The sequence below is a fragment of the Plodia interpunctella genome, chromosome 28, assembly GCF_027563975.2.
Source record: "Plodia interpunctella isolate USDA-ARS_2022_Savannah chromosome 28, ilPloInte3.2, whole genome shotgun sequence".
NCBI classification, from domain to species: Eukaryota; Metazoa; Arthropoda; class Insecta; order Lepidoptera; family Pyralidae; genus Plodia; species Plodia interpunctella.
Genome location: NC_071321.1, coordinates 3903397 through 3916138, shown reverse-complemented (window position 1 = coordinate 3916138; position 12742 = coordinate 3903397). Strand labels below are relative to the sequence as shown.

The window sequence follows — 12742 nt, the reverse complement described above, 5'->3', positions numbered from 1 at the left end:
GTTGTTTATAATACTTAGAGCGTGCCACCTGACACTACGCTTCATAGGTCCAGTGCAGCGGTTCACACGAAGTCGATTCTCATTGATAAATTCTGGCAATTCTTTTTTATTTGTTTTTTGTTTATGCCGGGGTCATTGCACGCGAGAGCGAGAGAACACGATAAAATATGAATTGGAATAATTGGGAGTTTCAAACTACGTCCATAAATTCATTGATATTTTGGTATAAACGCAAACCTCAGTAACTTTGGTGATAAACATAATATTACATTTTGATTACTCACATATATTAATAGTGTCTTAAATATGAAGCCTTTAAAGTTTTTAAATATGGTGTATAGCTAAAGTATTTTTTTTTATTTTAATCACATAATATACATTAACAATACAAAACAACATTATAGTGCAAAAAAGCAATAAAAACAATATATTATTTCCACAGATATTAGAACATTACATTAAATGTGTGATTCTTTCAATATAAACATTAATGGCCATGTTGTCAGCCTTCTGGGCACGCTACCTTAAGATAACGTATTGCAGGGACTGGCATATTTGTAAATATATGTAAATAATACTTTTTTTTTTTAAGTAATTTGTTCTTATTAGTTTTAATTTATTTTACTTGTATAATGTAAAAAATATTATAGTTAGATTGTTTATTGAAGACAATAAATAAACATTAAATTATATTACTATAAGTTAAAATTAAAAATTAAAACTAAATAATAAATACTAAATTGATTTAAATAAAAAATTTATACTAAATCGCCGTCGTCGTGCGGTAAAGTGTAGGATTTCTAAAGAGTTTATTTACTTTGTCATTGGATATAAAGTTCCCAGAAGACTGGCGATATTTCCTCTTTGTATGGCTAAACTCATGTAGTTTATGTTGTAAATACTTTTATTCTTATCTGTATATACGGTTAATAAATTGTAGAAGTTAATATTATATTACAGTGTATAGTCGGCAAATGGTGGCCATGGCAACTCATTGTTTGTCTATCCGTTGCTAAGACAACGGATTTTCCTTCACAACACGAATTGTGTCACAATTTGGCGTAAACTTTCGATTTTTTGTGAAATATTCGACAATTTAGCCACAACATGTGTTAAGATTTGTTTAAAACTAAATCGTAAATTGATTTTTCTATAAAATATATCTTATTAAGTGTAACTTTGTTGTGTTAACCTATATTTGGAAGTGTGTCAAGGTAAGTACCTAGTTATTTTAATGAATATTTAATTCTGTATTCGATCGATGTTAGTGCGAATTCGTAGGTTTCGTTGTACAGTACATACTAAGATAAATGTGATTAAAAAAAATTACAGTAAAGCTGTTTATATCACGATGCAGACCACGAAAAAGTCTACCGATAGCAAAACGAAAGCTAAAACTCAATTATCGAAAGAAGAAAGCAATACAAAGAAAGAGGAAAGGAAACATATCGCTGTGACCCCAAGAAATTATCTTCAAAAGGCTTCCACAACTGACATTTATGGCCAAAAGAATGCCACACCGAAAGCGCCTAAGAAATTAGGTACCACGAAAGCAAACAATTCATCTCCTATGAACAACTTACTGAAAGCTTCCGCATCGTCTATTAGTCAGATTAGTAGATCCTCAACTACTTATGGCGATAGAGTAAAAACTATCCCTTACTCTGCCCGAAAATTGAAAGACGAACCTAAAAAAACACAAAGAAACGATTTAGCTTCCAATGCGATAGCCAATTCGCCGAAAACAAAGAAGAAATTTGATGTAAGTGAACTCAGTAATGTTAAAATGAAAAATGTAGAAAGAGACAACGCTAAAATCAAAAAGAAATTGGATGTGAGCGATAAAGACGACGATACTGGTAGACAGAGGACTAAAACAAGGACATTGCATGATGATGAGGTGAAAGTGTTGACTCCTGACGCTGTAGACAATAATGTTGAAATGTTGAAGTTGTCTCGTAAATTAGCAGCTAAACCTAAGGTTTTTTATGTCGATCTCGATGAAGGAAAAGATAAGGTAAGAATATAAACAAAATGGTTAAATAAATAAATAAATATATTAGGACAAATCACACAGATTGAGCTAGCCCCAAAGTAAGTTCGAGACTTGTGTTATTGGATACTAACTCAACGATACTATATTTTATAACAAATACATATATAGATAAACATCCAAGACCCGGGCCAATCAGAAAAAGATCATTTTCCATCATGACCCGACCGGGGCTCGAACCCGGGACCTCTCGGTTCAGTGGCAAGAACTTTACCACTGCGCCACCGAGGTCGTCGAATAGCTTGATCCTTCACAAATATCTACACGTTTTGACGTAAAATAATGACACACAGTATCACATCTTATTAATGTTATAAATGCGAAAGTTTGTGAGGCTCTTTCACGCAAAATCTACTGGACCGATTGTTATGAAATTTTGTACACGGGTGGAATTTATGACCTGGAATAACACAATGTACTTTTTAACGCGATGAAGTGAACTTTGATTGCGTGAGAATCGGGCCATTGTACTCGAGATGATTTATTGTCGACCACCAACAAAACTGTGGTCCCCGTGCAACGCATGTCCGGGAAAATCTATTTATTTATAGGATTAGGGACCGACACTGTTCAAATGAGTTTCTTTCGGTATTTCTTCTCAGCAGTGGTCGTTCCGAAATGCCAGTAGTTTGTAGCTTGTGAGAAATTACTATTTAACATAAAAATTGACGTGAAAAAGTGCCTGTGAAGGTCTAGGTAATTTCTGAATAAATGATTTGAATTTTGAATTTGAATTATTTACACATTTCCAAACAATAGCATAGAAGTACAAGTGTTTCACTAATTTAAAATGAAATCTCCCGTGGTGTCCCGAGGTGAAGTCTGATATCGTATGATGGCGTCGAAACTAGACACGCAAAGATGAAAGAACACAAAATTTACAATTTTCAGACTCAAACAGACAAAGTGTGTGACGAAGACGACAGCTATGAAGAAGATTTTGAAAGTTACGAGTCAGATTTCGACTCGTATCACAGTTCTCACACTGATACGAGTTCTAACGATGGTGACGTACACGTTGATAATGTAACAATTGATCTGAATCTAATTTGCAAAGAGAATGAAGAGAAAATGCTGGATTCTGGTGAGTATAATATATATATATATATATATATTGGAAGCCAGGCAGTAAACTTAGTTTAAGTAATTTTTTTGACGTCAATAAGTGATGTATATCATCCTAAAATGAATAAAGAATTTCGAATTGAATTTGAATTTTGAATATGATCTGTATACAAGTTTATTTGTTAGACAAATTAAAATACCCCTGTCTTTCAATATTCATTTCGCTACAACTTTTGAATGGCTGAGCAGATTTTCGTGAAACATGGCTAAGAACACGGGGTTAGTAGTTCGTAGCTTTAGTAAATATTTATAGAATGTGACGCGAAAAAGTACCTTTGTAGGTCTAATTAACCTCGACGCAAAAAGGGGGGTGTTTAGGTCTAACGTGTCTGTCTGTGCATCGTAGCTCCCAAACGGATGAACGATTTTGGTTTAGTTTTTTTTTTGTGTCATAGATGATTTTATCCCGAGTCTTATTAGCCATGTTTCATGAAAATCTGTTCAGCCGTTCAAATGTTGTAGCCAAATGAATATTGAAAGTCGGCGGTTTTTTAAAATGTCTAACAAATAAACTTGTAATTATTTATGAATAAAACAGATGTTACCCGGGGCTACGTTGCCGTGGTAGTTTTGAGATAAAATATAGCCTATAGCAATCTTGGATAATGTACCTGTAATGGTGAAAGAATTTTTTGAAATCGGAACGGTAGTTTCGAAGATAAACCGCCTCAAACATACAAACTCAGAAACGCTTACCTCTATAATAATAGTTTAGATGATTTGATTTTGATTGTACAGGTAACTTCGAGCTACGCGAAGCACTGCGTTCAGCCAATCACAGTAAGCCAGCTTTGGACTTCATACAAGAAGACAAAGAAGCAGATATCAAGATCTCTCTCACAGACGAAGGTTTTCAGGAGATGAGTACTTCAAGCTCTTCCAGTATGAAGACTGTACATGTTGATGTCTTGGATAGGTAATGTTCGTGTTTAACTATTAGTTTCATGAAAATAATGTCACGAAACTACTTTCGCGTGAAAATTTCATTAGAGTTCGTGGGACGGCGAATAGTTGCGTGTTCAAGTTTCAAGCTCAAAATTTACGGGGCGAATTTGATAGTGTAAATTGGGAAATCTAAGCAATATAATTTTTTGATGTTATTAATGTCACAACAGTACTTTCGTGACATTAGTGCCGTTAAATTTGACTCGACTGCTTTTGTCCATAACGCCAGAACCTGCCGGAAGCGACATGCCCGGACATTTGTTCCATACGCATAAAAAATACTTTAAAATAATTTCCTCTACTAATATTATAAATGCGAAAGTTTGTGAGGATGTATATGTGCATGTGTGTATGTTTATTACTCTTTCACGCAAAATCTACTGGACGGTTTGTTATGATATTTTGTACACGTGTAGAAATTAACCTGGAATAACACATAGGATATTTTTTTCCCTAAGTTCCCACGGGACTGAAGCCCCGGGGCGCAGCTAGTAATATCAAAATATTTTATTTGTTACAGACCACTATTAGTAGATTTTAGTAAATCGAAAGCGAATAAGCGTAAACGAAAAATATTCGAGAATCTAAAACAAAGAGCGAAAGATATATTAAGCATGGTAACACTGCATGAAATGTCTTACACATTGTTCGAAATGAAGCCGATTCCTTACGACTTGTTTATGGCAACATTTGGTCGGTCAAATTTTACGCAAACCGGTGTACAAACTTTTGAAGATGGCATCACAGAAGAGGTCCAAACAGATGGCATAGAATATGACGACAAATGGACGCAACATCCCATTGAGTTTTCAAACAATATCTTTTATCTAAAAGGTGATAATCGCTCACGGAAATATAGTCGAAATTGTGAAGACTATTTGTCGAAATTAACTTTTTTAATGAACAAAACATCGGATGATACGCCTGATGCTGATATGGATGCCGATTTAAATTATAAAAATAACCATTTGAGGTTATATTTTGAGCAAAAGAATGGCGCTGGGAACTGCAAAATGTTGCCATATGAAACGTACAAATCAAAATTGAGAAATAACGATTTTAACGTTAAGAAATTGGGTAAATTTCTGAAAAAGGTCGAAAGTAGAATCAGTCGTATAGTAAGTTTGAATAATTGTGATCAAGAATTGACCGATGTTGTAAGAAGTTCGAAGTTTCCTTTCAGCAAAGGTTATGTGTCACTAAGTAACAAAAATATCACAGACGAGAAATTAGATTTTGTTAAACATGCAAAAATCACCAACATTGTATTTTCCGATTCGAAAAGCAATCTAATCATGACTATACATAAAAAGTCGCCATGCTCTATGGACAGATGTGTGATTTGTTTATGGGATTTGAGTGTTGCCAGAAAGGAGCCTGTCAAAGTTTTAATAGCAATAGATGATGTTGAAATTGGTCGATTTAGAGGCAATACCGATGGTATTTTCGCGGCAGCTTTAGCTGATGGGTAAGTTTATGAGTTATCTTGCTTTTTTTTATATATTTGTATGCTTTTTTTAAGTAAACAAGGAACTCGTATAGTTTCTTCATGTATATATAGGGTTACTGGTATTAAACGCAGAACCTCCTAAAGACCACTTGGGTACATCAAAACAAACAAGCACGACATTTCGTGATTCGTACTTGTTTTTCATATAAAAAAAAACTATCTAATTTGCGATTCTACACATGTTAACTCTATGTAATAGCCGAGCAACGCGAGACAGTACAGTGTAGCGTTATGTAGCGGAATCGAACATAGAGTTAACGTTTTATAGAAACGACATTATTTATTTTTGTATTTATTACGTTTAGAAAAAATTCGTAGATCAAAATATATTAGCCTCTATGTAACTTATGCGCCTTTTGAAGGTTATGCGTTAGATACCAGTAACCAGGGTTACTGGTATCATATAAAACTACAGTTGGCTATCAAATCCGCTTAATTAATGTGAATATACGTATATTCGTTCGTCAATATAGCTTTATTATTATTATTATTATGATAATTAGAACTTAGAAACTAATTTGTCAGAAATATACACATTAATTAAGCGGATATGATAGCCTGATAAAAAACTGTACATTTTTTTGTATAGTAATATACTATGTACAGGTATGTACAGTTTACATGAGGCTTAACTCATTATAATGATTTTTTTTAAAGCTAAAAAATCACGCAAACTTTATTGAATTCAAAATAAATCAAAAATTTGTGACAAAAAAAAAATATATAAAATAAACTTAAAATCTCTCATTGAGTAGTGGAGTCAAGAACGCTGGATGCAAATGATGAATTAACATTATTATAAGGATTTTTTAAAAATATCTTCAGGTCAATTCATCTATGGGACTTATCCGAAAAAGCTACATGGAGACATGATACTGAAAAGAGAGAAAACGATTTCGAAGAAGTGAGCACAAACACGCGTCTCACTCAAACAGAGAGAGACAGAGAATGGGATCTTCAAAATAGAGATGTTAGCGGCGATACGGTTAGTATTTTTGTAATTAGACTAGTAAGACATATATCTCACGTGCATTCGGTGCTGTGAAGAACGTAACAGCATCAAAAATTAATCTTCAAATTAAATTTCGACTGTGTCGGGGCGCCTGACGTCAACCCAAGAAGTATTTTTATCTATATCTATATATAGGGTTTACATTGTGCCTAGATTATAATGACTGAGGTGACTGAAGTTACTGAATGACCTTACTGTACATTGTGAAAAGCAATAAATGAATTGAATATTAATAGTTTTATTGTTGTTGTTTATATTTTGTGTTTTATGTATGTTTTTTATTTATTGTAAATAACTTGTGTGTGTTTTTGTTAACTTCGAATAAACAATTATTATATTCTATCTGTGGTTCCAGGTTCGATCACAATATCCCCTCCAAGCCTGTTCTTATACAAGCAGCGCTTCAGTCGTCACCGGGGTGACCACAGCCGGGAGGGTGGTGGCTCTCGAGATGGGGTGGCATGCAAAAGTGGAGGGCAGTGTTGCCAGGAAAGTTGTGGGCCAGGTAAATGGTATCATTGGCTATACATAGCTACTTGACTTCATATAAAACTAGCTTTTGCTTGTTCGCTCGCGTGAATTTCCCACGAGAACAGTAATTTTTCCGGGATGAAAGGTACCCTATGTCCTTCTCCATACTTCAAACTACGTGTATGCAAAATTTCAACAAGATTTGGTTGAGTAGATAGAGCGTAAAGTGGTAACATACAAATTTAGTTTCACATTTGTATTAGTTAGGTTAGGATTAGGATAAAATCGATGTTTCTAATTTAATAACGATAATGCCGCTTTAAATGATCAGTTTTAATAATTACGAGATTATTTTTTTGGACACTATAATGTGTAAGGTGAAATGGGGTTATGTAATTAACCAAATAAAAACCACAAAATGTCGATTTCACTCGCATTATAATCACAACTCCGTATTTCACAATATGAAGATAATATATTTTTACAATATAATTTTCACAACTTCACTCTTTCGAGTCTCAAGAAGGTATGGCCAAACTCTGGCAAGGCTCCTTGACGTGCGATACAGTTGGTGGGAGAGCGCTGTTCTCCCATTGGTCGAATCATAAGCCAATGAAATACCAATGTTTAGTTTCCGGTAAAATGATAATATAAAACAACAATTTATTTTGTGATAAATATTTTCATGAGTTGAAAAATATATATAAAAAATAATTACATAAAATCACGAACCCAACAAACGTATATGCTTTTTGACTCCAAAATCCGTGACGTCACATTACATCACTGTCATACAAGCTCCACTCCACATAACATTTTATTTGGACATTAGATAAAAATATATAACAGTATATATTACATTGTTGCAGGTGTGTACCTTACAAAACATAGGTATTTTATTAATATGGTCAATAATACAAGACAAAAGTAACACATCCAAGGACATGGGCAAGGCGTATTGGTCCAAAATGAAATTGGAAATCAATCAAAAAATCTCACTCATAGAACACTTGAATATACAAAAATCTGAACCTTTTACAATAGAACTGAATTCAAATTTTAACCTCAACGCGGCAAAAAGACGAACATCGCTACGGAGGAAAGAAAAGGTGACAGTTAAAAAAGTTTCCCGCCTAAAATCGGCTATCAGTTTTGACAGTGACAGATCGGATCGGCCAAGCAGTGCCGCCAGTGCTGCCAATAAAAAAATATTGCCAGTAGAAAATAGTTGGGAGACTGGTATCGTTTGCAACGATTTTAAAATAATGAACTATGAAAACAGTTATAGTTATTTGGTGGCGAAAAATTGTGGCGAGGTTTTGTCGTGTTCAAGATCAGCCGGCTCTTTAAAAGTCAATAAATTGAGTGTTTCAAGTAAGTGGTTATCAATTTTTTTTTTAATTTTCTGTTTTTTAATGGAGCCCTTGTGCTTTTTACGTTGTTTTTCTTTGAATAATAATTCAAAATAACGTTGTTAGATAATAAAAAAACATGGATATAGAAATACACGAGAAGGGGACAGAGCGCTAATATCTGTGGATGTCGTTCGAGGCGACTAAGACAGCTGATAGACAACAATAGCATTCTCAAGGAGGGGTGACGTCCGTCAGGCGGCCGGTCGTGAAATCACAGCAGAATCGTTAAAATTTTAAGGGTTTTTTATGGCAACCCCGGCCTGCGCGGCTTCTAAATACAGGCGGTCTTAACCATAACATCACACCACCGGTGCAATTTCAAATTTTCAAATATTGTATATTTTAGCTGACATGTCAAATGTGACCAGCTTGGCGGTATCTACTGACGGTCTACCTTACTTCCTGGCGGCCACTGACTCTGGAACCATCAACCTATGCTCGGTGGTACCGTGTAGGGTTCTTCTTACATTGGACTGTCGGTAAGACATCTCCTTTAAAAATTTTATTATTGCACAGGGAAAGCTATAGAACGTGTCATGTCTTCCGTTTCGCTCATACAAGAATGAGATGTGCATGTTAGAAATACATGATAAGAAACGAAACAGAGCGCTGATCTTTTGTGTCTGATCACGTGCCTCAATTCGGCATTGTATGAGGTCAGCTGGATTGGACCGGGAAATTGTATAGATATCTTCTATCTCATGTAGTCATACTCGTCTTCGTCTATATCGTTTTCTTAGTCTTTGGTCTACACGAATTAATATTTACTTGAATAATTTGAAATTAGGTCACAAAGATCTGAGAATCAAAATATGTGAGGACCTAGAATTGATCCTTGTGGTGCACCACCAATTAATAAATTAATAATAATAATACACATTGATTCGATGTTATGTATTATATTTATTTCATGGGTATAATTATTATTTTAGTGTACATATAAATAGGTGTGTGATCTAATGAAGTAACGATTAGATTTGAGATAATATTTTTAATGATCAAAGCAATCAAACGCTTTCGATAAATCGTTAAACGATGCAATTAGCATTCGGGGCGCGGGTGTAGAGTAAGATTCTTGTCTGAGGCATATTTATTAACGCATTTACGCGGGAATATTTTAAATGTCAGCCGATGTAACTAGACCTCTCTCGCCAGGACCGCCAAATGGTTATCAAAGAAACAATAACGCTCATTGTTAAGTGATAAATAAGTAACGTATTTTACGTGTGGTTCCGCCTTAGTATAGGACCACTCGATATCACACAAGCCCCCTTATTAATAAAAACGTTATTCTCTGATTAGCCTCGGAACAGTTATTCTTTGTATTGTCTCTTTCTTTCAATGTCAAATGTTGAAAAGAGAGAGAGGGACGAAACAAAATATACTACTCCAAGCCTAATCAGAGAATTAAATGTTTATTAATAAGGCGGAAGGAGATTAAGGGATAGAGCGTTAGGACTGACGTCAGACAGCCCAAAGACAAAATTTCAGGTTTTATTTTTACGCTGAATTTTAACTTCTCGGCTAGATGAGAGAAGAAGATAAATAACGTGTTTTACAATTATTTTTTTTAGGAACCGTCCTCAAAATCTAGAAGTAGAGAAATATAATGCCCATCACAAAGGTCGCTTCATAGGCAGTGTTACAGTGGTAAAGAAATCTACCTCGGAAGAAATAATAATTAATCCACAGGTAAACTTGCTTTTTGATATTACTGATTTTATTTTTCTACTTGGAGTTCGTTTGTTCGTTCGTTCATTCGTTCGTTCGTTCGTTCGTTCGTTCGTTTGTTTGTTTGTTTGAAAATAAATAAATATACTTAGGAAAAGTACAATCTAAATAAATAAATACATAAATATATATAACAATAACAAAAAATACATAAAATAGATACAAATACATATTAGAAATAACATACAATTATAAATACATATTAATACTTATTGTGTTATAGATAACACTGGTGACAGACTTTTTCTAAAGTCTAAAGTCATTCATCAAAAAGATTAAGCATACTTTAAGGTACAGGTCTACCACTTTTATAAGTTACACTGATGTACACCTGCGCAGAAGTCTAATTTTCGTACGGCGCGAAAATATTTTAGCTAATCAGAGCGCGCCATGTTTGTTTACCCGCGAACAGAGCTGTCCGCTATTGGCTGACGCGTAGCGCCATGTCTGAGTCCGCGCCGGCGCGTCGTACGCACGAATCATTGTTTTTTTTTAAGACTTATGTCCTAGTAATATGGCCGTTATTTTATTGAGTTTGTATTCGGTTTGATTCGGCGGTAGGACGCGCTATTCTGCGCCGTCAAATACTGCCGATGTAACTTATAAACGTGGTAATACTAAAGTATGTTTTATCATTAACTTTACAAAATTTGTTACAAAGTATGTTAAATCTCATCCTGTCAATACAGGATGAGATTTAACATACTTTTTTATCAATAACAGCGAAAGCATTTATTTAAAACTTTTTCAACTCAAATTTAATATTATATAGTCATTTCTCAAAAGCTACAAACTACTCGCCTCTCTGCCTACCATGGTAAATAGACGGGATAATATGTATATATGGATTTATTGGTTGAATGAATGATTAAATGTTTTTTTTGTTCAGTTATCAGTGAACGCAGTGTTATGGTCAAGCGTGAACCCGTGTTGCGTGTTCGCCACACTGAAAGACGGCAGTTTGGCTGCGTGGGAGCTGACTCACAGCGACATACAAGCTAGATGTGTTATAGATGACGCTGCTATAGCCGCGGCTACGGCGCGTGACGTGCTGGTAATTATTGTCATTCATTTCATTCATTTATTTCATTCACTCATTTTCTCATATATTACACTAATTTCAAGCACTTATTTCACTTTTTTGTTAATATATAGTGAACGAAAGAATTTTCTATTTCATAACTTACAAACTTATTTTAATATAATGGCAACATTGCTCTTTTTCTTTTTTACCGCCATTCCATATGTCATTAAAGCGTCGTATATTTTTCAGTATTATATATTTTATTTTTAAATGATCCTAAAAAGGTTTTAGGCAGACCACCAGCCACATGGCTAAGTGAGAGAACGAGGACTTGTATTTCATTCACTTGTTTCACACAATTCGTTCATTCATTTCTGCTAGCACTTTTTGGTGCTTTTTAGATGTGTAAAAATATTTATGTACCATTTTTTTCTTCTAATGTTATATGAAATAAATTCTAATGTTAGAATTTATTTCCTTCACAGGCTCTAGTGAACTCCGAGGGTGAGGTCCAAATCCACCGCGTCGGTAACCAAAGTCAAGCGAAACATCACCGTGATTTGTTCAGCAAATATGCAGCACTGTTATAGTATATGAATAAATGGTGTACCAAATACTTGTATAATGTTTTTTATTGCAACTTTAATGACCTCTCTAGCCGAATTGTCATAATGTCTGACTGCTACACTGGAGGCGGGTGAATGAATGTTGGAACGAATGTATGAATGAATTAATACCATTCATACATTAATTCATTCTAGGTTCGTTCCTACATTCGTTCACTTATTCATACATACATTCATATATGAATGAATATGATGGATTAATGAATGAAATTCTTTAATGCACGTGAACGTGTGTACATTTTTCAGTTAAATCGGTTGGAGGTTCCATCCGAACGCGTATACATACCTGTTTACGTACATAAAATCTTGTAAAATATAAAATCTTGTAAAATATAAAATCTTGTAAAATATAAAATCTTGTAAAATATAAAATCTTGTAAAATATAAAATCTTGTAAAAATATAAAATCTTGTAAAATATAAAATCTTGTAAAATATAAAATCTTGTAAAATATAGTGCTGCTTGTATAATTGATCATTTAAATTTTGTTATGCACAGACGAATCTTCCGATTTTTGGATAATTATTTATGCTGACAGCGGGTTTCGTGGCGTCACAGCTTACTATATATTACAGACTTACAATGATGATATTCGCGTATTCATCCTAGTCATCATAATTAAGGCTGAGCTGTTTATGTCGAGTCATTGATGAAAAAAAAAATGTTATCAGGCATTAAATTTATCAACACTCATTATAATGCCAGCTCCACACTGTCGCCGAACTCGGACACACGCCGACGCGAATGCGTGAACATTGCGCAGTTAGTACGAGTGCTTTTATTTACCGCAATGAAAAACCAGCAATGTATACCGAATCCGACAAAGTTTG

At 34.3% G+C, this 12742-nt stretch overlaps 1 protein-coding gene across 1 annotated transcript; it reads left to right on the top strand.

The window, feature by feature from the left end:
- The first annotated feature begins 818 nt into the window (after positions 1 to 818).
- LOC128681820 (uncharacterized protein) lies at positions 819 to 11911 on the top strand. The gene is made up of 12 exons (XM_053766025.2): positions 819 to 1214; positions 1333 to 2017; positions 2945 to 3137; positions 3917 to 4094; positions 4644 to 5591; positions 6459 to 6618; positions 7001 to 7150; positions 7986 to 8490; positions 8878 to 9010; positions 10106 to 10223; positions 11152 to 11316; positions 11772 to 11911. Exons 2-12 carry the CDS (start codon positions 1352 to 1354, stop codon positions 11874 to 11876), a joined length of 3321 nt encoding a protein of 1106 aa, XP_053622000.1. The 5' UTR covers positions 819 to 1214; positions 1333 to 1351; the 3' UTR covers positions 11877 to 11911.
- Positions 11912 to 12742: the final 831 nt, after the last annotated feature.

Excerpts from the sequence above, each read along its gene's own strand:
- LOC128681820 (XM_053766025.2), top strand. The coding sequence starts at position 1,352 with ATGCAGACCACGAAAAAGTCTACCGATAGCAAAACGAAAGCTAAAACT. Across the intron at positions 4,095-4,643 it reads CATGTTGATGTCTTGGATAG|ACCACTATTAGTAGATTTTA; the intron begins GTAATGTTCGTG and ends TATTTGTTACAG. Across the intron at positions 6,619-7,000 it reads GAGATGTTAGCGGCGATACG|GTTCGATCACAATATCCCCT; the intron begins GTTAGTATTTTT and ends CTGTGGTTCCAG.